Source organism: Chroicocephalus ridibundus, chromosome Z, assembly GCF_963924245.1.
Source record: "Chroicocephalus ridibundus chromosome Z, bChrRid1.1, whole genome shotgun sequence".
NCBI classification, from domain to species: Eukaryota; Metazoa; Chordata; class Aves; order Charadriiformes; family Laridae; genus Chroicocephalus; species Chroicocephalus ridibundus.
In genome coordinates, this window is record NC_086316.1 from 84,373,518 (window position 1) to 84,396,000 (window position 22,483).

The 22,483-nt window shown below is 46.0% G+C and overlaps 1 protein-coding gene across 1 annotated transcript; it reads right to left on the reverse strand.

Annotated features, from left to right (window-relative positions):
- Nucleotides 1-3,358: 3,358 nt before the first annotated feature.
- On the reverse strand, nucleotides 3,359-22,473 carry CFAP53 (cilia and flagella associated protein 53). The gene is made up of 8 exons (XM_063319473.1): nucleotides 22,383-22,473; nucleotides 21,100-21,329; nucleotides 18,682-18,855; nucleotides 11,795-12,098; nucleotides 7,537-7,755; nucleotides 6,338-6,554; nucleotides 5,737-5,839; nucleotides 3,359-4,461 (listed from the first exon to the last, which is right to left on the reverse strand). Exons 1-8 carry the CDS (start codon nucleotides 22,440-22,442, stop codon nucleotides 4,245-4,247), a joined length of 1,524 nt encoding a protein of 507 aa, XP_063175543.1. The 5' UTR covers nucleotides 22,443-22,473; the 3' UTR covers nucleotides 3,359-4,244.
- Nucleotides 22,474-22,483: the final 10 nt, after the last annotated feature.

Genomic DNA, 22,483 nt, shown 5'->3' on the forward strand with positions numbered 1-22,483 from the left:
AGCAGGATCTACCGCTGAGGGCGCAGGTGGCGCCAGGGGTAAAACGAGAGCTGAGTCAACCTCATGCCTCAAAATTAGGAACAAGGTTCGAAGTAGTTTAGACTCCCTCTGTGCGTGTATTGAGGTTTGCTGGGAAAGGCTTGTGCTTTCGCTGGATGTCTCCCGGACGTGGCACTGCCTGCGCGGGGCGCGGTGGCAGGTAATGCAAAAATATGGAGCGTTAATTCTGACAACTAAAAAATGCCCATCAGCACGGAGTTCGCTGTTGCTAAAATACAACCCCAGGTCCTGAATTTTTGCCCGCAGAGTTGTCCCAAGGACCTGGAAGCTGGACTTTCCCCCTGGGCCGTGCGGGAGTCACCACGTGCTCCGGCTGGGCACGATCCTCGGGTCTGGCCGGGGCTGCGGTGTCACTGTACCTGGCCGTTTCTGCAGCAAGCCTTTCCTCCCCGTGTTAAAGCAATGAATAATTAACAGAGAAGGAATTTCACATAAATAAAACCGAATCTGTCCGAAGCTGGATGTAGCTTTGCAGTGAGCCTCCAGCCCCAAAGGCGCTGCCACAGCCCCGGACAAGTGCCAGGGGTTCAAACCTCGGAGCGGGTCTGGGAAGATGCGATGGGGACAAGCCGGCTTTGCCACAGGCAGGTCACCAACACGCTCTACACCTCCGCTCTTTCTCCATCAACGTGAAAAACGTAATAAAAAAAAAGACAGGGAAGCGTATTTTGCAAAGCTGCAGCACCTGGTGAAATGGCGAGGCTGCAACTGCCTGGTTTTTAAATGCCAGCGGTTTCATCTCCGGGCTGCTCACACCCCTGGTGCAGGGAGAGGTCACCCAGCCACGGAGCAGGCCGCTTCGCTCGTCAGCGCTGGCCCTGCGCTCTCGCTTTAACAGACGGTTGGGCTCCAGGATCCCTCAAACACTCAGGAAATACCACGATTAGGGAAACGCTTCAGTCTTGACGGAGAAAAATCACGGAGAGGATGATTCTAAAGGAGTCTGCAGCCTGGCGTGAGCCTTATCCCTTCTTCCAGACCGACCTGAAGTCTCCAAAGAGTTCAGCAGCAAAGGGCTCAGGCCCAGCAACACGTTCATCGACCACAAGTTTTGTCTGGGAAGAGCTTCATTGCCGGTTATCCCCTGGGAATTCGTTTCTGCTGAAGGCAAACCTCTTCCAGTCTGGTCTTTTATTTTTGTGCAAACTTCACGTTCATTGCAGAGGAATTTTGCCTCCAGGAGCAGAAGCTCAGACACTTTATAAATGCTTGATAGCTCTGACCACCTCTTCTGAGTTATTATTTTATTCAAAAAAAAAAAAAAAAAAAAAAAAAGAGAGATTTATGATGGTTCTGGATGGCTCAAATTCACCGAGCTCACCAATGCGGTGCTTTTTGTCTCTCCTATTGGGTGCACCCAACACCAGCGTCACAGCCTTTAATAACACACTTTAATGAATCCTGGAGTTCTGAAGGTGCTATTAAAGTTCATTTTTCAAAGAGGGGGCACAGTAGTAAAGAAAAACCCACATGGCTTGCGCGGGGCCGCACCGGGAGCCTGTGGCAGACCAGGAAATTAATCTCTTCATCATTCTGCCAGTTTGACCCAGCAGCGAGAGCAGAGACCTCTGACTACCTGAGCTCTCTGGACTGAGGAAGCTATTTCCGCTATCTGGGATGGCCTTTCCCACCTGGAAAACAGGAGGAGCAGCTCTCAAGTCCTCTGCACGGCTTCGGAGACGGCTGCTGGAAAACACTGTAAAGGGCTAGAGGTCCCAACTAACCACCCACCTCTCTCCCGCTTTGCGATGTTTTCGCATTTATAAACCTTTCCTTTCTCGATGTCTTTAGGAGACAGATCCTGTTTGGATACAAGGGATTGAAGGAACAAGAGGAGAAGAGGCTCGGCTCTGCTGCGTCCAGTCACCTGTCTGGATGGTGTGATCTCGTCCCTCTTCCATCTGCTGGCTCAGGAAGCTGCTCTCAGAGGAGTTGGATGTGTAAGCAAGGATAAAAACCCACCACACTCGATGCTGTGCCCCTTAGCAAGGCGATATCTTAAGGCCAGCTTCTTCCACCGTTTACACCCACAATTAACTAGGTTGCTCTGCTAGAAAGCACAACTCGGTGTCTGCTTTTAAACCAAGAAGATGAGGTGAGCGTGCGGTGCGGACTAATTACTAAAACGACCAAAAATACAGCATTGTTCACACATTACGGAAAGGTATAAAATCAAAAAGTTTCTAGGGTAGAATACAGCCGCAGCTGGGATGCGAAGAATCCACCACGTCATCTGCGATTCCCTGTACAATATTGCTTGTACAAAGCAACACGGGGGGCGGGGGGCGAAGTGCAATGGAGAGTCCCCGGTCTCTCCCTGTGATAATCCAGCAGGTGTGGGAACGAGATGGTCCTACGGAACTGATAAGCTGCAGATTTGCTACCCCGAGCCAACAGTCTGTCGGATTTGGATGAAGTGCTGTCCTCTGCGCGAACTTTGCTTGTTATAATGTCATTATAATACCAAAACACACCTCCATCCCAAAGGCTACCCTCCTCCTTGAGGTAAACTCTACCTCTAAATGTGATGCGAGAGAATTTTACACCAATCAATCATAATAAAGGCATTTATGACTGAAGTCACTCAAACTCCACCTTGAAGGTAAAAAATAGTATAAAAATAGCCCAAGAAAGGGGGGATATCAGGGAAGACACCGTCGGGAACAAGCCAAGGAGGACTCCATCACAGACTGCCTTTGACTTCGGGGACCAGTCGACGGGCTGAGCCTTTCTTCCCCCCCATAGGGATGCCTTTGGGTAAGACTTCGACTCTACCAAGCGCTTCCTCGGGAAACGTAGAAATCTCTCTAGAGAATCTCTTCCCTAGATTTATAGCCAGGCCGTATTGTTTATAACTTTGTCACGCGTTTCGTATCATTAACAATACTTTTATATGCACGTGCTCTGCAGGCAGCGTATTTATCACCAGCAATCCTAAGAACCCATATAGCTGTTGCTTAAATAAACTGCACTGTTTAAGTAGCTGGTCGTTTCGGTTCCTCATCGAACGCGACCAAAGACTTGAGAGTGGCCGTGCTAGTTCAGGAGCACGACTAGACTGAAGGTGCAGTCCACTACTAGAGTATCCAAATCCTAACAGCTGAATATATTCGACGCGACTGGACTGATAGCGGTGAATTGGGCATTGCTCAGAATTTCAACCTAGCCGCACCTAGCCTCCCACCTGGGGGAGGAGCGTTAGAACGCAAGGGGGTTTATTTTCTGCCAAAACTGTTTTGCCCCTTTCACGCAACGCGCGGGCAGCTTATTCCCACTTCTTTCCAAGAGGCCCGGGAGCCGGGGCGCTCCCATCCCAGCCATTTACCAGCTTCTCTGCGCATCCCTTCCTGCTCCCACGCACCAAGAACACGAGTCCCGGGACTTGCCAACGCTGAAAGAGGAAGGTCGGGAGGAGGAGGAAGGTAGAGGAAGTGCTTGGTGAGGGGTGGAAGTTGGAGAGGAAAAGGGCGGAGAAACAGGGGTTGGAGGAAAGACGGTAAAAGCTGAACGAGAGAAACGTCTGCAGATGAGCAGCAGCAAAGGCTCAAGAATGGAAAAGTGTCAGAGATAAAGCATTTCCGAATGCCTGCACGACTAACGCTGTCCGAGCAGAGGTCCCAGAGTCTAGCTTTGGGACTCTGATATTCCACACATCATTCAAGAGCGATCAGAACATATGCAAAGCAGCGTCAGCCCTTTGCCCTCTAGCCCACAGTCAAATAGATTCAGAGTTTTGTATTTTATAAGGAAAACGAAGCTGAGTCACCAGGTACTTTTTGGCTAAATAAAAAAAAAAAAAGTTTTGCAAATATTTGCAGTTTGAAAGGCATTTTAATAAAAGTGCGCTGAAACTCTTCAACGAAGTTTTCTTTTGCGCAGATTTTAAAGAACGCCTACCTATCTTTCGCGTCATAATAATACAGCGGTATACTGCAGAGAACATACAGTAGTCTTGTATTAAAGTGTCAACCGTTTTGATTTGGATCAAAAGTCATTTTGTGAAAGAAAATCCAATAGCGATAAAAAATAACCTTTAAAAATATCACGTTTCTTGTATTTGCCAGTTAACTACTTTGAGCGTCACAGCAGAGAGGAGTCCAGTCAGTTAAAACACCCTTAGAAAACATTTTTTAAGGCAACTAAGCGAGCTAAAAAAAAATCATCGTAAATTATCTTCTTGAGAGTTAAGACATTAGTTTTCTTCTCAAAGGGTGGATTTTTGCTGATTTCTCACAAGGCCTTGACAGAACGTCCTGTAGCCTTTCTTGGTAAGCTCTCTCTGCCGCTAGACCCGATTCGTATTCTCGCTTCTTCTCTTCTTCCTCAGCATCACGGGCCTGTTGTCGATAGGCAATTTGAGCCCTGAGTTGCTCTCGGTATTCTTTTGCTTCTTTTACTTTTCTGGAAATGACATATGAATCGCTTATTTATGAAGTGTGGGTGGAAAAAAAAAAAACCAAACAACTTTATTTAATCTGTTAGCGTTCAACCTTAGACTAAAGAACCGTTCAAAACTCCTTTTAGGTGACGGTAAGAGGACAGAGAACGAGAGCGTCAGGGCTCAGCCCTTTCCTAGCTCAGCGCCATTGCTGCGGCAGCCTTCCACCCCATCTCCACTCCCTCCTTCCAAAGATAACAAGTTACTGCCGACGGGGAAGGCTCCTGCCGCCGCGTCGTACTGATATTCTAGGAAATGGCTGTCAGAAGAAATCATTCTTCCATCCTACCTCGAGACTCATCTATTACTTTCACCGCCCTCTGGAGAAGCAGTGGAAGTCTACCCGTGCGTTCGGCCACTTCTGGAGCAGGAGTCACAGAGGCTCACGCGGAGACTTAAAGTCAAGACTTGTGCGCTAACGCAACGCACTTGAACCACAAACACTTACTGACGCCGCCGAATGCCAGCTTTGCTACGTGAAGCATAGCCATAACGAAGCCCAGCGTGTTTCCTTCAGAAGGGTGAGATTTCTGCCACAGCCAGGAGATTGTTACCAACGAAGCCGGCAGAGAACACAACAGATACTGGCTCTGGAAGGAGCTATTCGGTTACCTCCCACAGACGAGTGTGGAGAAAGGGCAGGAGTACGAAAGGGAAACGGATTAAGTGAAATAAGGCCCTTTGCCCTAGGCTTTGCGTGACACCCAGAGGAACATTTCAGCTACTGCGGATAACTTATTCTCCCCCTGAGGAACTGCAAGAGGAGGAGAACCCCGCGCAGCTGGGTTCCGTGCAGCAGTCTGGCGTTTTGGCAGCCGAGTATATGATTGTTTAAGGGATGTGTGGGTGAGTGGGGTTTAGCAATAAGCCTGAACACACTAGTTCTCCCAGGTAAGTAATGAACTAACCTTTCATTAACCCTCCTCCCCCAACCTCCGCCACTCCTAATGACAGCTCAGAGTACGAGGGGATGTTTTTAATAAACGTGATGGATGGAAAAGCCCACAACGAGGATATGTAATGGAACGCCATTATTTGTATGATGAGATCAGAATTAGTGATTTAATACCAACTGCAATATAACAGGGCTGCTATCGAGCAGTTTGGAGCAGAGCCTCTCGGAAGAGAAGAAAGCCCGCCCAGTGCTCTTAGTTACCCGAAAATGAGAATTAGCCTACTCACAAGTTTGAAAGATTGATACAAAATGAAATGAACGCATGGCATAAAAGAAAAAATACCTTGCGTGCTTTTCCTCTTCTATATGCTGGAGTTCTGTGATTGCTTCAGCTAATAACTTCCTCTCTTGAGCGAGTTCTTCCCGCTCCTTCGCATTTCTCTGCACTAAAAAAAAAAAAAAAAAAAAAAACACAAAAACAAACCCCAAACAACGAAACAACTTTTAGAAGATAACAGCATCGCTAAGCTTGAAGGGATTGTATTAGAGCCAGGTAGTCTACTTAGCAAGCCTGAGCTTTTTTGCTTCTGGAGAGGCACACGAACAAGGGCAAGCCTATTCTCAGCTTATTTATTTCTCATCCACTCAGAGTACTAAAGATTTCCCATTCAGAACTTCATCATAATAACATCATAATTAATAATAATGATTGTTTGCTGATGCAATCCTTACTTTACCGGGCTTTGCCCTGGTGACAGCAATGGGAAACTAGCGTGAGGAATGCCTGCCTGTAGGAGTGAAGTTTGAGCAGCAGGTTCAGAGGTGGTGGCATTGTTGTCCACGCGGGGCCAGATGGGCTTCCCAAAAGCCAGTGTGTTGTACTCCCTCCGCCTTTGCCAAGACTTGCGTTCGTGCGGTTTGGTGCACAGACTGTTACAACTTACCCTTCTCCTCCACCTGCAGTTCTCTCGTATCCAGGACATCTTTCAGTAGCTGCTTTCTAGCCTCCTTTTCTAACCGCATTTGCTCAGCCTTCTTGGCCCAAACCTTCGCGACCTCTTCATCGAGGAGCTTGTCCACCTCTTTTTCTCGCTGTTTCTCCTCCTCCAGCTGTTGAGCCAGGTGTGCCAGGTAAGTCTGTTGCTCCTTCAACAGCTCTTGCTGCAAACACACAGACATTTGCTGATCTGAGTTAAATGAGTTCAAAAAAGCCTTTTAGAACACAAAGGGAAGTGGTAGTTGGCGGCCAAAGTGAGAACTGGGAGCCTAGGGCTCCATTCCAAACCCTGTTACGGGAAAGGGTTGTGCAGAATCTTCTTCCTGGCCAGTCGACAGCGCCTGGGACAGCAGCGTAAAAGCACAACAAATACAGAGTGATCCCTTTCCCCATGGCAGCTCAGCTGCCTAAAACACCCACATTTTACAAACTTTTCACAGCTGACCAGGCTACTTCGCCATCACCTGCGTTAGAAGCCTTGGGATCCAAAAAATACAATAATAAATAAGTATCACCTCCTCTACTTTTGGCTAACAGTGAGTTTATACAGCTTTCCTAACCTACGTGAGCTCCTAAATACCGTGAGCAGAGTAATGAACGCAGCTCCCTGCGCTCTCAGAGTTACATCGAGACCCGTTTTCAGCCTGAAGTTGGACAATCTACTTGTTTTAAATTTAGGAAGCGACAGACACCATCATTTCGTGGCATCTCCAGGATATTTAACGAGAGGTTTTGCATCTATATATCCAGGTATTAAAGATGTAAAACTGTTTCTTAGCATTAATTAGAATAAGTCAAATAAAATAAGTTAAACTTTCCTCTGCAGTTACAATAAATCAGGTCCATGAAACAAAAAAAATATTCTTCTAACCTCCGTTACCCCTTTTATCTAGCCTGGTAGGCTCGCTGATTGCAAAGCACACTTTGAAGTACTCGCTGTGGCTTTAACGGATAATGGGCTTCTTCAGAGAAGTAGAGCGCTGGCAGGAGGAGAGGCAACAGGCTGTGCAACAAAAGAACCAACGCGTTCAGCGAGAGGGACTCGTGTCTGATCTCATTTCGACTGCGCAGTTCACCAAGGGCCACAAAATTAGTCTAGACGAGGCATTGCCCCACAACTTCACAAGGAACACCTCTAGCCCTTACTTTTCTCTTCGTTTTCTCCTCAGCGTCCTCCTGGGGTTCCTGAAGAGATTTTTCCAAGATCTTCATCTCTAGGGCAAGTTCACCTTGTTTTTCTTCATTCAGACGCTTCTGCTTGTCCTGTGCTGCGCCGAGCAACATATCCCTGCGTTCCTTCTGTTTCTGTAGTTTCTCCCTCTGAAGTTGTTCATTTTCTAGCTGAAGCTGTTGCTGCTGCTCTTCCTACAACATTAAAAACAGCCACCTTGTAAAATCATCGCGTAACTTCCAATTAAGCGACGGCTAGAATCAGTTTAACTGGAACGCTGAAGAGCAAAGATAAATATTTAAAGCCTTTCTTGTTGACATTAGGGAATGAGTGTCATCCATTAGACCTGTTAAAGCATGAACATTTTAGCGTATCATTCATTAGAACTCAGGATTTTTCTCCGCAATTATCCCATGCACTTCCACAACAAAAGACCGGAATGCCTGATGTTCTCCGAATGTTTCAAGCGGGTGGACAGAGTCATCTCTTTAGAGAAATGAATATCATGGCAGTCTTTACACGCAGACGTAACTACTAACCAATACCAGAGCCATGTGTTCCTCCTGTTTCTGCGTGTATGATCTGTCCTGTGTCTGCGCTGGATGTTCAAGGCACTGAATCTCTAGCGGACATACGGATGCACAAAGTAATTAATTGGATCCTAATATTCTGGTGGGCAGTTCCTGAATTTCCATGGCTTCAAACCATTCCACTTTATATTGTAAAGAACAGAAAAAATGGACAGTAACGTTGAGTTCTTAAGAAAGAAACAATGAAAAATAGCAAGTGTATATTCAAGATCAAACAGCTATATGTACATCCAAGATGATCTACCCCCCAAAAAATCCCAAAGTAGCATCAATGCTGTAACTCAGCATAATTCCTGAACACCCTGCATTTGAATAAGTTTACAAGCACGACTGCGCTCAGTCGTAAAACAGTATGTGGCCATCATTAACTTATCTACAGAGCTCAGAAACAATGCCTCAGTGGTCTTGAAAGTACACAGTTTTTTGTTAACCTGTTTTTAAATTAAATGTCAGCGACACGGACAGTGGCATTGAGTGCACCCTCAGCAGGTTTGCCGACGACACCAAGCTGTGTGGGGCGGCTGACACGCTGGAGGGAAGGGATGCCATCCAGAGGGACCTGGACAGGCTGGAGAGGTGGGCCCATGCCAACCTCAGGAAGTTCAACAAGACCAAGTGCAGGGTCCTCCATCTCCATCTGGGTCGGGGCAATCCCAAGCACCGATATGGGCTGGGCAGTGACTGGCTTGAGAGCAGCCCTGGAGGAAAGGACTTGGGGGTGCTGGTGGACGAGAGGCTCCACATGAGCCCTCAGTGTGCACTAGCAGCCCAGAAAGCCCATCGTATCCTGGGCTGCACCAGGAGAAGCGTGGCCAGCAGGTCGAGGGAGGTGATTCTCCCCCTCTACTCCACTCTCCTGAGACCCCACCTGGAGTACTGCCTCCAGTTCTGGAGCCCCTGCTACAAGAGAGATATGGCCGTGCTGGAGCGTGTCCAGAGAAGGGCCACGAGGATGATCAGAGGGCTGGAGCACCTCTCCTATGGGGACAGACTGAGAGACTTGGGGTTGTTCAGTCTGGAGAAAAGAAGGCCCCGAGGAGACCTTCTAGGGGCCTACCAGTCTCTTAAGGGGGCCTACAAGAAAGCTGGGGAGGGACTTCTTAGGATGTCGGGTAATGGTAGGACTAGAGGGAACGGATCAAAACTAGAGATGGGTCGATTCAGACTGGACATGAGGAAGAAGTTCTTCCCCATGAGGGTGGTGAGACACTGGACCAGGTTGCCCAGAGAGGTGGTGGAAGCCCCATCCCTGGAAGTTTTTCAGGCCAGGCTGGATGGGGCTCTGAGCAACCTGATCCAGTGGGAGGTGTCCCTGCCCAGGGTAGGGGGTTGGAACTAGAGGATCTTTGAGGTCCCTTCCAACCCTGACAATTCTATGATTCATAATGTGAATAAACATTCTAACACATGTCAGCAGGTTTGTCGTAAACAATGTGACTAACCTTCTGCATAGGGAAGTACCGGCTGCACCTCCTAAGGAATGTAACTTGTTATGCTGGACATAAAGCACCCACTGAAACACTTTCAAACCCAAAGCTGACTTTGCTACCTACCTGAATGGTCAAATTCACTTTCGGAACCTGGTAAAACAGCTCTGAAACTCAGTATATTTTAAGGCACAGAATAAGTAATCCAAAAAAAAAAAACCAACCACACCTTTGAACAGTAAAGACGGAAAGAAAGTGGAAAAATTTAGCAGTCTACAGGGCAAGTTGGCACATGTCTTAGGCTGAATTCTGACGTCAGTGAAGTTGCGTGAGAGTAGCCAAGGATGGGATCCATGGTGCTTATTCTATGAAACTTTATACGATGGGGTAACACAACACTGCAACTGTACAAAGAAATTGTTACCAACCATCCATCTGCAAGCCAGGACCAAAGCGCTATGGCAGAAACTCATCTAGCACTTCAGAAACTACAGCCAGAATAACATGATTTAAATCACCTTCTCAAGAAATGACAACTCTTTAACAAGAAGAAAAGGCAGAGGGGGAGGAAGGCAGCTAACATAGGTAATGTAGCTAACGCAAAAACTGCTGCCTCTGTTTTGTCATCCAGCCTGAGATATCTTGAAGTACACTTACGGTCTCTCGTGGCAAAGGCTCAAGTTGTGCTTCACTAAATAATCTACTTCCATTGCAACAACCAGAAAAAACCATTATACACAGAGACACTTAGCTGTCCACGGTGTGTCCTTCACCCAGATGAAACCCCTGATCGTTAGAGGCTACCAACTCTGCGCTGAGAATCTTGTAACGAGGCCATCTGTCACATCCCTCTTCTGCTGAAAAAGGATTACATCCCATTTTCAAGGCAGAAACTCTCCTTTGTGGACCCTCTGAAGAAAGCTTTTTCTCAGAGACTAAACCACTTTAGCAGAAATTTATCTCCTTGACAGAGCCCAAGGCAGCTGTCTTCAGGGGAAGCTACAGAGTCTTCTAGTCTAGCAGCATTTTTCTGAGAAGGCCAGTTAAGAAGCAGCGTTCTTTGCCTGGGAGGTTTGGCAGTACCTTAAAAGTTGTTACAAGAAAACAATTTAATTTTGCATGTTTTTACATAAGTGAAACATTACAGTCTAGCTAGAAATAAAGACTCTACCTTTATACAGCCAGGATTTTCAGAGCTTAAGATTCATTCTTGTCATTATTTTTTACAAAGTAGTGGAGTATATACCTTGCCAACGTCAGCTTCCGGTGCCTAGAAGAGTACCCCGAGTGATCATTCAATCGCTAGGTGTAAATAGCTGCAGAATTAAGACCGAGTCCGAACTAAGTATAACTCACAAAGTCAACGCAGAACGCTGTGAACGAGCAAGCCTCGCTGAAGCCAGCACAACTACAGCAAGCCTACAGTGGGGAGAGATGAGGGGGAAAAAAAAAAAGAAAAGAGGGTAGTGGCCAAACAGTAGGGCCAAGGTAGCCAAACGCCTCCCGTGACGTGACGCGCAACAGCAGCCAGCACTAATAGGGCAGAGCGCTTAGGAACTGCTTGTTAATTTGTTAAAAATAACGGATGTAGAGTCTAAAATTCAGTCAGTTGGGGCATAAGCAGTTGGGATTTTTCATATAAACGCGTCTCTTCGTGTATGTGTCAGGGTCCTGAGCGCACCAAAAAGCTCTGCAAGCTCCCCGCAGGGGTTTGGCTGCCTCCGCTCTGAGCCTGGGATCAAAGAGCTGGGAAGAAGCGGTGGGAGAAAGGGCTGAAAGGAGTCGTTTGGGAGCCGCAGTTCGGCTCAGCCTCTCGCCTTCAGTGCCCACGTGAGCTATGTATCACGGTCTGAGATCTGGCGTTAGGCGTTACAGCTGGGACACAAGACACTCTAGCTGGGAAAGGACAAATCAGAAAATTGCAAAGATGTCTGGCACAAGCTTAAAAACATTTCCATTTCCCACAAAGGCTCTGAGAGGCTTCGAATGCCAAAAATCCTTTACAATGCTAAGTTTCAGAAGATGTATTTCTGTCTGTAAACAGGAAAGCATTCGCCACAGCTCTGGAAAAGAGGCTTAGCGTAATAGGACAGTCTCGGATACTAATGGAATCAGTGAAGGTACAAATAAGGTATGGATTAATCTAAATGTCTCGTAAGCCTATCATTAGGGGGGCCTTATATAGAACCCTGAATTGAGAATGATATGGAAATTACCAGCAATCGCGCCTCTTCTTCCTTCAGCCGCTTCGCCTCCTCTCTGTGAGCACTGAGCACTGCTACCTGGGCACTGAGCACGCTCAGGATTTCCCGGTTCTGTTCCGCTGATTTCTGCATCTCCACCGCCTCTCGCTTTTCCTTAGCCAAACTATCCTCTTTCCAAAGCTCTGCAAACATCTCCTCCTCCTTCTTCTGTTGCTTTTTCAGTTCCTCCTTCAGAGCTACCTGGGCCAGCCGGTCTTCACACAATTCCTTCTGATGCTTCTTCATCCGCTGTATGCGAAGCTCCTCGCATTGTTCTCTGAAAGGCAACATAAAAGTTTAAAAAAAAAAAACAGCCTGAAAATAATAAGCAAGCTTGGGGGCGTGCGATGGCTGGAGGCTCCCAGCTCATAAGTACTCGGAGGAATACGGCTCGGGATTGGCAAGTTCTACGCCTGCTCTGCCACTGACTCCTTGCGAGGCCTACGGACTCAGAGCCTGATTTGATGGAGATTTTGACATTAACGAGTGGAAGAGCAGGTCCTATATTTGCATTTGTAAAAAAAAAAAAACATATATGCATGCGCAATATATAAATATTTTATACATACAGTGTGTATTTATATAATGCATATGTGTATATATGTAGTTGGAATATGCATGGTGTGCAGTTTTTTATATATATAATTTTTTAACATGTAAATCACACGCGCACGACGCTTGTTCAAATGTAGAGGTTGCTCTTTATTCCAATGAAGTTTAGACTTGGTTTACTAGGCGCTTGAAAGCTCATTCATATTCAGAAAATAACTCTGAGAGCAGAAATTTAGGTTACACAGCCGAACAGGAACCACTGGAAATTTATTCTTTTTTTTTTTAAATTAAGTTCTGTGGGATAATTCAGAAGAGTTGCAATAAAAGTCTGGAGAAGCTACAAAGTGAAACAAGTAATACGCAGCTTTCCGTTGGCATTTACTCACTGCAATTGAGCTGCACGTAAGCAGGAATTTATCTTCGGTTGAAGAACACGCGACTGTTTACAGATTCTGCTTTTATTTTTGCAAACAAAGCACTACTGAGATCAACAGACGCTATCAAACACTATTTAATTTGAACAATAAACAAGCATTTTAATTCTGTTCTATAACCGTGATGCAGATTTTCATAAAATCAAAATGCGAAGCTAGCAGACAACGGTGAAGTTCTACAAGCGTCAGGGATCTACAAGCTGTAAGGACGCGAGATAGACACACAAGCGCTGCAAAGTCCAAAGTTATCTCACAATTTCAGGCTGAGTGAAACCATCTTCTACACATCATTGCAACGCTATTTAGAAATTCATTGCAGACAGCATAAGATGTCATTGACCGAATCTTGAACGACTGCATGACAGCAGTAGTTACCTGTACAGTGTGAAATACTATTATTTTATACAATGTTTAGCCGACAATCCTGTGTAGCAAAAATATTAAATATTCATCAAGCAACTGTCTCATAGTACCATCAGTCTCCACATCAGGTAAGTTATTTAATAACTACAGCAATAAAACAAAATCTAAATGAATTCCGTTAAGATTTTTCTTTTCTTAACTTCAAATAAGTTTGCCAGCACTAAAGGTAGTTATTTGGTGGTTTGCTTTTTCGCCTTCCGTGGCTCTGCTAAGGATCTGTCTTTGCAAAAGCTTCGCTTTTCTAAACGATCGCGAAGTCCAATATAGGTTCTGTCTCCATCTAAACCCCCATCGATATGCCCTGACCTGGGTTTCGGGTATAGAATTAATAGGAGGGTTATTCTCTGGGGCCTTGGGTTCACACCTCCACGGAGGCTACAGAAACGATGCAAATTTGGCTTCTCCCTGAGGTGGGTTGTTGTATCTACTGGCAGTGAGGCAAACAGGATGCAACTGGTGGTCTATAACTTATTTCCGCCCTAAAAGTAGCAAAATTACGCTACAGAGTAACGGCTCCTTTATTGACGCGGCTCCTTCGTCACCTCCTGTGAACAGGCGCAGAATAAGCACGGGTCCTGCTATCATTAACGTGTGGTTGAGGCAACTACCAGCGTGTAATAACGATGTGTTGGCTTACAAGAGCTTCCAAAGCTTTACCAATAAAGCTCCATGCTAAGCCCGCCTAATAAAAATTACTTAGGGCTTATAAACTGCAAAGAGTATTTCCCTGAAAAGCCCTCCGCCGGTTCAGAACCGGCTGAACAAGCTGCCGACAGACAGCAAAAGTGCCAGTGCTGAAAGCCAGCCTGACCCTGCTCTCAACGCCACCCGCAAGAGCCATCCGAGCAGCCAAACTTACAGCGGAGTGCTGCAAAATCAGAGCTGTGAGCGCGGAGGGGAAGGATTGCACCACCTCGCTCTTCCTTGGTGCTGCGGGAGTGAGACACAGCCAAAGAACGCAATCCGTGACCTGTAATCTTCATGCAGAAGCAGAGGTCTCACCGCATTTTCTTCCTGTCGGCATCGACTGTTTGCTGCCTCACGTTTCAGCTGTAACCTTTGGGGGCTGTGGACATCTCTCTTCATCCTCTGACTGTAAAGCACCTAATGCCACGGAGCCTGTGGTGAAAGGTGCTACACGCTATACGCAAACAATAAAAGGGAGAGCAGCGCCATGAAAACAAAATTCTCCTTTTGCCTGATATCCAGAAGGTATTTCTAACTTCTTAACTGTTCCTGACGGAGAAGAAACAACGCTAATCTGTCAAGTCCCCTTTCATCAACACCAAGTCTCTGTAACAGGTTGCCCAGAGAAGCTGTGGCTGCCCCATCCCTGGAGGGGTTCAAGGCCAGGTTGGCCGGGGCTTGGAGCAACCTGGGCTGGTGGGAGGTGTCCCTGCCCAGGGCAGGGGGTGGAACTAGGTGGTCTTTAAGGCCCCTTCCAACCCAAACCGTTCTATGATTCTATAAGATAAAACCTCCCGTGCTTTTCTCCCCCAATTTTAGGACACGCCACATCCTCTAACCAAACGATGGGTTCTTCCCTGAGACCTGGGCTCGTATCCTCCGAAGAAGAAATGTGTGGGACCATCCTCAGCTCAGCTTCAGAAGAGGAAATACAGGAACGAAGGAGCAGATGGCTGTTTTACCTCTTGTCCGAGACAGGAACCTTCTGACCACTGGTTGTCCCAACCATGAAAGCAGAGAGCAGCAGAGCACTGTGCGCACCGTGAGCCACGGCACGCTCCACGAGGTGCCCCTGCCTTCAAGCAAGTCAAGAAACGTACTACCTCATTGTCCGTTTTCTTACTTTTTAACACTAGGATCTATCTTCCACCCTCCTGGGTAGGAATCAGTGGTGATTACAGACTACAGTACTAATTCGTATTCATGGAAAAAACGTATTTCTCAAATGTTCCGAGGGAAACATGCCATTATTAAGATTTGAAATCTTACACCATTAGAAATAACTGTATTACCTTAACACAACGGGTTCAAAGTTCTTTCAGCGGTGAAGGAATAAAGAATTAGTTATTCCTTTTCATGATTATAAACTAATCTGAAGTTAATTGAATTCTCGGAGGGGAAGAGAAGTTAAATAAAGTGCGGCACGGTTAGAATTTTAATATAAAATAACCCTGTAATTGCTTGATTTCATCAAAATAATTCCTTCAAAGCAGCTTTTACAGCAACCTATAAACATCTGCTCCCCCAGATGGCTGGTTTCCTTCCTCGCTTTGCCATCCTAAGCTTCTTAACATTAAAATTGTGCCTGCATGTAGCCACTTCCCAAAGACAGAAACTGCATTTATCCCCCGCCCCCGTCCCAAGTTCTTTATTGATTTAATGGCTGCAGTACAGAGTTGCTGCGATAACAACGTTCTCTGTATGGATGCTTCTGATGTTATCACCAGGAGGAGGATGTAATATGTGTTTTATGCAAATGTTAAGACATTGCAATTTTCTTTAAAGATCCCAACGATGAACACGCCCTCGGGCTAAAACTGGCTGAGTATCTTTACATACAAGTTGTATGAAAACTAATTCCAGGGATGCTCCGAGGACTGTGCCCTCCGTCACCTTGTGACAAAGGACTCTTCCTGGCTGATATCAGGACCGAGAAGCTGTTGAATCTATATCCTCAGGCTACAGCTCCAAACCCAGCCACGCGGCTGATAAGAGAGCTGCCTTTTAGTACTCCGGAATAACGTTCTGGGAGTGCTATATGCTATAGGTGCTCCTATAACTCAGGTTTGAGAATTTATATCTGCAAAAAGAGTGGAGCGCCTCGCTTAAAAGTTAAAAGAAATATTAAAAAGTCTGTCTTACCTTTCCGAAAGACACTCAAAATAGTGGTAAGTTCACAGGCAAAGAGAAACGGAAAATACAATACATTGGGGTGCAGGAAGTAAATATGTTTTGTACCACTAATCAATAATATTAAAAATAAAAATAGTGTTTACTTCCTATTTACCTCACCCTCTTATTTCTATTTTTGCCTATGTTTTATAATGTAAACAATATAATAACACAGTTGTACAAGTATATGAATTATAAATATGTAACCATATTGGGGGCGAGTGCTAAAAATTTTTTATAGCAATAGGGGTGCGCAATCCAAAAGGTTTGGAGAGCAGTGCCCTTGAGGACAGGTTGTGACACAATTACACGTTTCTGGTTGCGGATCTGCAATAAGCGTTGGCCTCCTGAGCAGCAAAACCTGCTCCCAGATCTCTGCACGGACCAGGAGGAAGAGTAACAGCTAACAACGGGGGAAAACGAGATCTGGGGCTACTTAAAAAAGACAGATTCAGATATTAGAAGTCACTAATCTCATCAGAATCGATCAGCACGGCAGAGACTTCCTTTCTCATTGGGAAAGGACAAAGAAAAGACTTGAAAACATTTCTAAGCATATACATGAAGAAAGATGTCTTTCCAAGAAGAGATCAACAGACAAGGTGAACTGTTGTCAGCTGGTGTTATTAAAGTTTTGGGGTTTTTTTTTTAGGGACCTTAATTTAAAAGTAGAAAGAGACAGAGCTAGAGGAAGGGAGGGAGGAACCGACTATGAAAATGTATTGCCGTGACATCAGGACGTCAGTCAAAAGGACACTGCGCGCTGTAGGATGAAGATTCATTTGCAGAAATACTCAAAGATTGCCACTTAACAGCTGTGAAGAAAGATGATTTCACTGCCTCTAAATCCTCTGAAAAACTGCAGCCAGCAGAATACCACCTAGTAAAGCTCCGACAGCACTTTTTAATGGGACACTACGGGGCATGAGCATTGCCTAGATCCAAGAGCAGCCTGGGAAAGGCGGAAGGATGATGGGAATGATCGCGTAATACTGAGTGAACCCGATATCAATAGGGTTGTACTGGGAAGAAAGAGGACCTGCGACAGGCAAGTGCTGCATGAAAGTCCACGTACGTATCACCAGATGATGAGATTTCACTGGTGGGATTCATTTCACAATTAAAATGTGTAAAATGAGGCGGCTAAAGAGGAATCTACACAAGAGCTAAATTCCCATTCTAATCAATGGGAACCTAATCAATGCAATTAGCAGAGGCTAGCGTGCAGTTCAGTTGGCAGACCAGTATATGCCTACTTTAGGATGACATTAGGTTCCTTTAACTGCCCTGATCTCAATGAAGAGCTACGGCGTAGAACAGGATTTCAGATTCCCAGTGAATATAAAGATACCAACACTCCGACGCCTACCTTTGTGTGTCTAAATCGCAAGCGGAATCCCTTCTCCTTGGCATGTTAAACAAGCTACACGTACAAAAGAAGCACTCCAGCAGCGTCTCCTCTAAATAACTTTAAAAGTGAGTTTCAACCACTTTGTGTGCGGGTAGGGAACCAACTAGAAATTGTAATAGCAAGGGCCGTATTTTAAAGCCAGCATGTGAACTTAGAAGTGCATACACTGCCTTAACACCTGTCTCCCCACAATTAAGAAACCAACATTTATCTGTGAAATTAGTTAATTAGAGTTTATGCACGAGTGAAAGCAAGCGTTGATTTTTATCCCTAGCCTCTGCACACCGAGAAGCAGGTGTGGTGGATTTCCATAGCACTGTGAGAGACTGGGAAGAGACACTTCAAATGATTACAATTGAATTACATTAATATTATTTTCATCCCTTCCTTTGAAAAACCAGATTTCCAAGAATTGAACAAGTCAGATTTTATGCCAAGGCCTCCGGGCCTGATAAACACCTGCAAATCTTAATGACTTCAAAAGACGCTGCTAAGCTCAGCATCCAGGAAGATTTGGCGCAGAACTTGAGGTTGCGTTAAAACCTTTGCTTCGGCTGGTACTCTTGAAAAATACGCAATAAATAAAACACTGTCTTTTTAGACAATCGTAGCTTTTCAAGGATCTTTGATGTATTAGCTTAATAAGCACGATTTAGGCCAAACTGACCTTCCATGAACCCTTTTCACTCCAATAACACAAAGCCGAAAGAGAACTATATGCCAGAACAATTAGAAAACCAGCTGATTGGGCAGGTGAAAGCGCAGGGATGCTCACACAGGACGAGGATTTCGGCATTGCAGTTGGAAGACTGTTTTCATGGTGTCTCAACCCTTAAATCAAATAATGGAGACAGGACAGTTCTCTGCACCTGTTACCTCCATTTCTATTAATTAAGTTTTTCCTCACACAGTTTGCAGCATCACCAGTTTGGATCCCTGCTCTTTAGAGGCTGCACCCCTTCACTGAAAGTCAGAAAAAGATTCGACTCCGCTCCGCTACATGCGACGCAGCTGAGGCCTTCCAGCTGCTGGCAAACCTCTACCCAAACCACGTTAAGTTTTTTTTTTTTGTTGTATCATTTCAATCGCCTTCATCTTTCCTCCCTCAGTTTATTATTGTCACCTTCTTGTTAAATTGCCTCTTTGTATTTCCTTAACCCAAATTCTATTTTATAACATACCGGAATTGCTGCTCTCGTTTTTCAACCACCAGTTGTTGTCTTTCTTTTTCTCTCTTCTCTCTCAGTAATTTTGCTCGCTCCCTCATCTTTGCTTGTTTTTCCAGCACCGTTTCTTCAAGTGCCTCCATCTCAGCGACGTACTTACTTTCCTCTGCCTCCAGAAGCTCACGAAGCCTGTAATGAAAACACTTTTAAATAAAAGCTAAAACAATCCTTCTGTTGAATGATTAACTTTCAGTTTATTTGTTACGAATGCAAAATGGGTACTGGGCTCCTTTCAACACTTCTGGCAAACGCCAAAGAAGGGGATATCCAAGGGAACATCCAATTTTTAACTTGGGGATCATTCCTGTTGTGCCCATGGAGGGAATCTTACAGCGCAACAGGACAGATTCTGTCCTGGCAGGATTTAAGCTCCTTATCTTACAAACCCATTTCCAATTCTGCTTTACAACCTCAGTCCCCCGTTAAACAAATTCTTCTCGTTTCCAGGCTACGTTTCTCAGCAGTTGATATCAATTTGGTCTTGTACTGTTGTTATCCTCCAGCGTAATCCCTCCCTGGTATTTACTACCCTTCTCTACGCAGCTATAATTGTATCTCCTCTCAAACTACCTTTTGTTATTTTAGCATCTGTAAACCACCTCATCCTGAAAGATCTTTGATGAGAAAATTACGACAAATTGGCAATTTTTAAACCCACCGCCATTTACCTCTCTATCAATCCTAGCAGCAAGGAAGCTGAGGCTAAGGAATCCAGAAACTCCTTAATTCCAGCCCAAATGCCACAGCAGCCTCCGGGAAATCACTCTCACCTTTATGCAACGGGATGCCCCTGCATGAGCAACAGCACTGCGGAACTACGCTGGAATTGCTGGGGCGAGTTACAGCAGCAAAGCCAAAGGGCGACTAATTCTGGAAACCGAATTGCACTCTCTTCACCCAGTCTCCTTCCATGGGGCTCTTAAGCTGCTAAATAAGAACAAACCCCGTAAAGTTCAACCAAATCCCTGCTCCTGGGAGGAGTAAGCCCACGCACGGGTACATGCTGGGGGCTGACTGGCTACTAAGTGGCGCTGCAGAAAGGGATCTGAGGGTCCCGGCAGCCAACAAGCTGAAATAATCCAGCAATGCACCCTTGCGACAAAGCAGGGCAACAGCAGCTTGGGCTGCGTGAGGACGTGCCGGGAGGTGAGCCTTCCTCTCACCACTGGTGACACCTCAGCCGGAGCGCTGGGTCCAGTTCTGGGCTCCCCAGTCCAAGGAAGATACAACCTTAGTGGAACGAGCCCAGTGAAAGGCCACTGAGATGATTAAGGGACTGGAGAATCTCTCCTAAAAATCTCCCGAGAGAGCTGGGACTGTTCAGCCTGGAGAAGAGAAGGTTCAGGGGGACCTTATCAATGTATGAAAGGAGGGAATGCAGAAGAGGGAGACAAGCTTCTTTTCACTAGTGCCCAGTGACAGGACAAGAGACAACGGGCACAGATTAAAACACGTGAAATTCCACCTGAACACAAGGAAACACTGTGAGGGTGGTCAAGTATTGGAACAGGTTGCCCACAGGTGGTTGAGTCTCCACGCGTGGAGACAAACAAAACCCAAAGGGACAGTCCTGGGCAACTGCTCTAGGTGAGTGTTTCAGCAGGGGGTTGGACTAGATGATCGCAGGAGGTTCCTTGTAACCTCAGTGATTCTGTGCAACTGGTGTACAATTCCTGTGAAGACACATCATACGAAGATAACCAAACTGATGACCTTCACAGTTCCCAAGTCACTTAACATGAAAGAGTAACTGAAATTAAACCGCATGATTTTTTTTTTTCCCTAAGATCAGCGCAGCGCAATTCTGTTCTTTACGAGACAGTAATGTGCCTCACCTTTATTATTTGTGAAAGACTTCTGACAAGTTTTCATTTCTTTCAGCTGCCTGTGCTGAAAAGTATTACTTACAGGACCTAAACATTAAGTTAACGAGGTTGCAACAAAACCCTCAGCTACACCCAACAATTAGAGCTTCTGACACTTTTATCAAAGTACCCCTCACTCTCTTTAAAAAAATCAAGCAAAGTGCTATAATACTACTTTTATCTTGCATTTGGCAGCTGGGGCTCTAAATGCCACCTAAAATGTACTAGTTACTATGTTTGAATATGTATCTCTAGTGATTGGCTCAGTGATTAGTACTAATAACGAGAGCCCAATAGCTACTGTTTGCTCTACATTGCTGCCTGATTGACAAATAAGCATGCCCGTGCTTTTTGCTGTGATGAATAACAAATTCCATGCCCCAACGCACAGCGTAAAATACAACGCTCGGCATTCTACTGAGTGTTTTTCCCTGTAATCATTCCTCCAAGCACACACTTAAGTTGAAAATTGTAGGGCAAATATTAGCATTAGCTACTTGTTTGCTACCTCTCTCTTCTCTCATCAGTCCCTGCCAGATATTCCCGCATTGTCGCATCCACCTTTCTCTGCACGGCGCTGTGCAGCCACTTTTGGTCGTTGCGTTGCTGCCACTCAGAGACGCTGCGATACTGGTTGTAGAGCTTTAAGAAATCAGCATGTTCAAGGAGCTCCTTTTCTTTCTGTCTGCGGGCCAAGACAAAATTTTCACTTGTTTGTTCTTTAGGCAGCTTGGCTTTCTGTAAGAGAAGGCACATGTCAGCGGTAAATACACAATCAGCCATTCTGGGCTTTGTTTTTCAGTTGAATTCATGACAAAATAAGCACTTCCGGCACTTGTCAGGCCACAACTGGAATACTGTGTTCAGTTTTGGTCCCCGCTATGAAAAAGCGGATGTGGACAGGCTAGAGAGGGTCCAGAGAAGGGCCACAAAGATGATCCAAGGACTGGGAAACCTGCTGTATGAAGAAAGGCTGAGAGAACTGGGTTTGTTCAGCCTTGAGAACAGAAGACTTATGGGAGACCTTATCACCATGTTCCAATATTTCAAGGGTGGCTACAAAGAAGCTGGAGATTCCCTTTTTACATGGGAAAGACAAGGGGGTACAAGTTATTCCAGGGGAGACTCCAATTGGATATGAGAGGAAAATTTTTCACAATGAGCGATAGGAGTAATCTCCCCAGGGAAGCGATGGATTGCCCATCCTTGGGGACTTTTAAGATTCAGCTGGACAGGGTGCTGGAACGCCTTTTCTAAAGCGTGCTTGTGCCAAGAAAGGTTGGACCAGATGATCCTTGAGGTCCCCTCCGACCTGGCATTCTGTGATAACACCAAACAATGAGAGTTCAAGGTAATTAGTGGTAAATCCCAACAAGCCTTCCCTTGAAAGAGCACACCACCAGTTCAAGAGCATGAAATAGCTTCAGGTGCTAGCACTTGTCTGTCGCCCAGACTACAGCTTAAATCTATACATCCAAGAGGGTGTTTATGGTCTGCTTTACATGCACCAAACACACACTTTCACCACGGGTAACCTCCAGCCACCTCCCTCTCCATCACAGCTCCCCGGGGCTCTGAGCGCCTCCTCACACACGGCCGCCCCCACCCTTTGGGAACCACAAAGGGGCGACCTCGCCCCACACGGGTACAGTCTCCACCAGGGACCCGCAACCGGGTGGGAGCGACTCCCGCCAAGGCCTTTAGCACCCGCACCGCAGCCAAGCCCGACCCCGCTCCCGGCTCCTCTCAGAGGGGGATCGCGATGGGGTGCCGGCACCAAGGGCCCCTCACCAGCGCCCAGGAGTGCGGGAGAGGCCCGCTCGCCTCCCGCCGCCACCGCCGAGCCTCCATCGCCACATCCGCGCCGCCCGTTGTTATAGCAACCCCGCGGC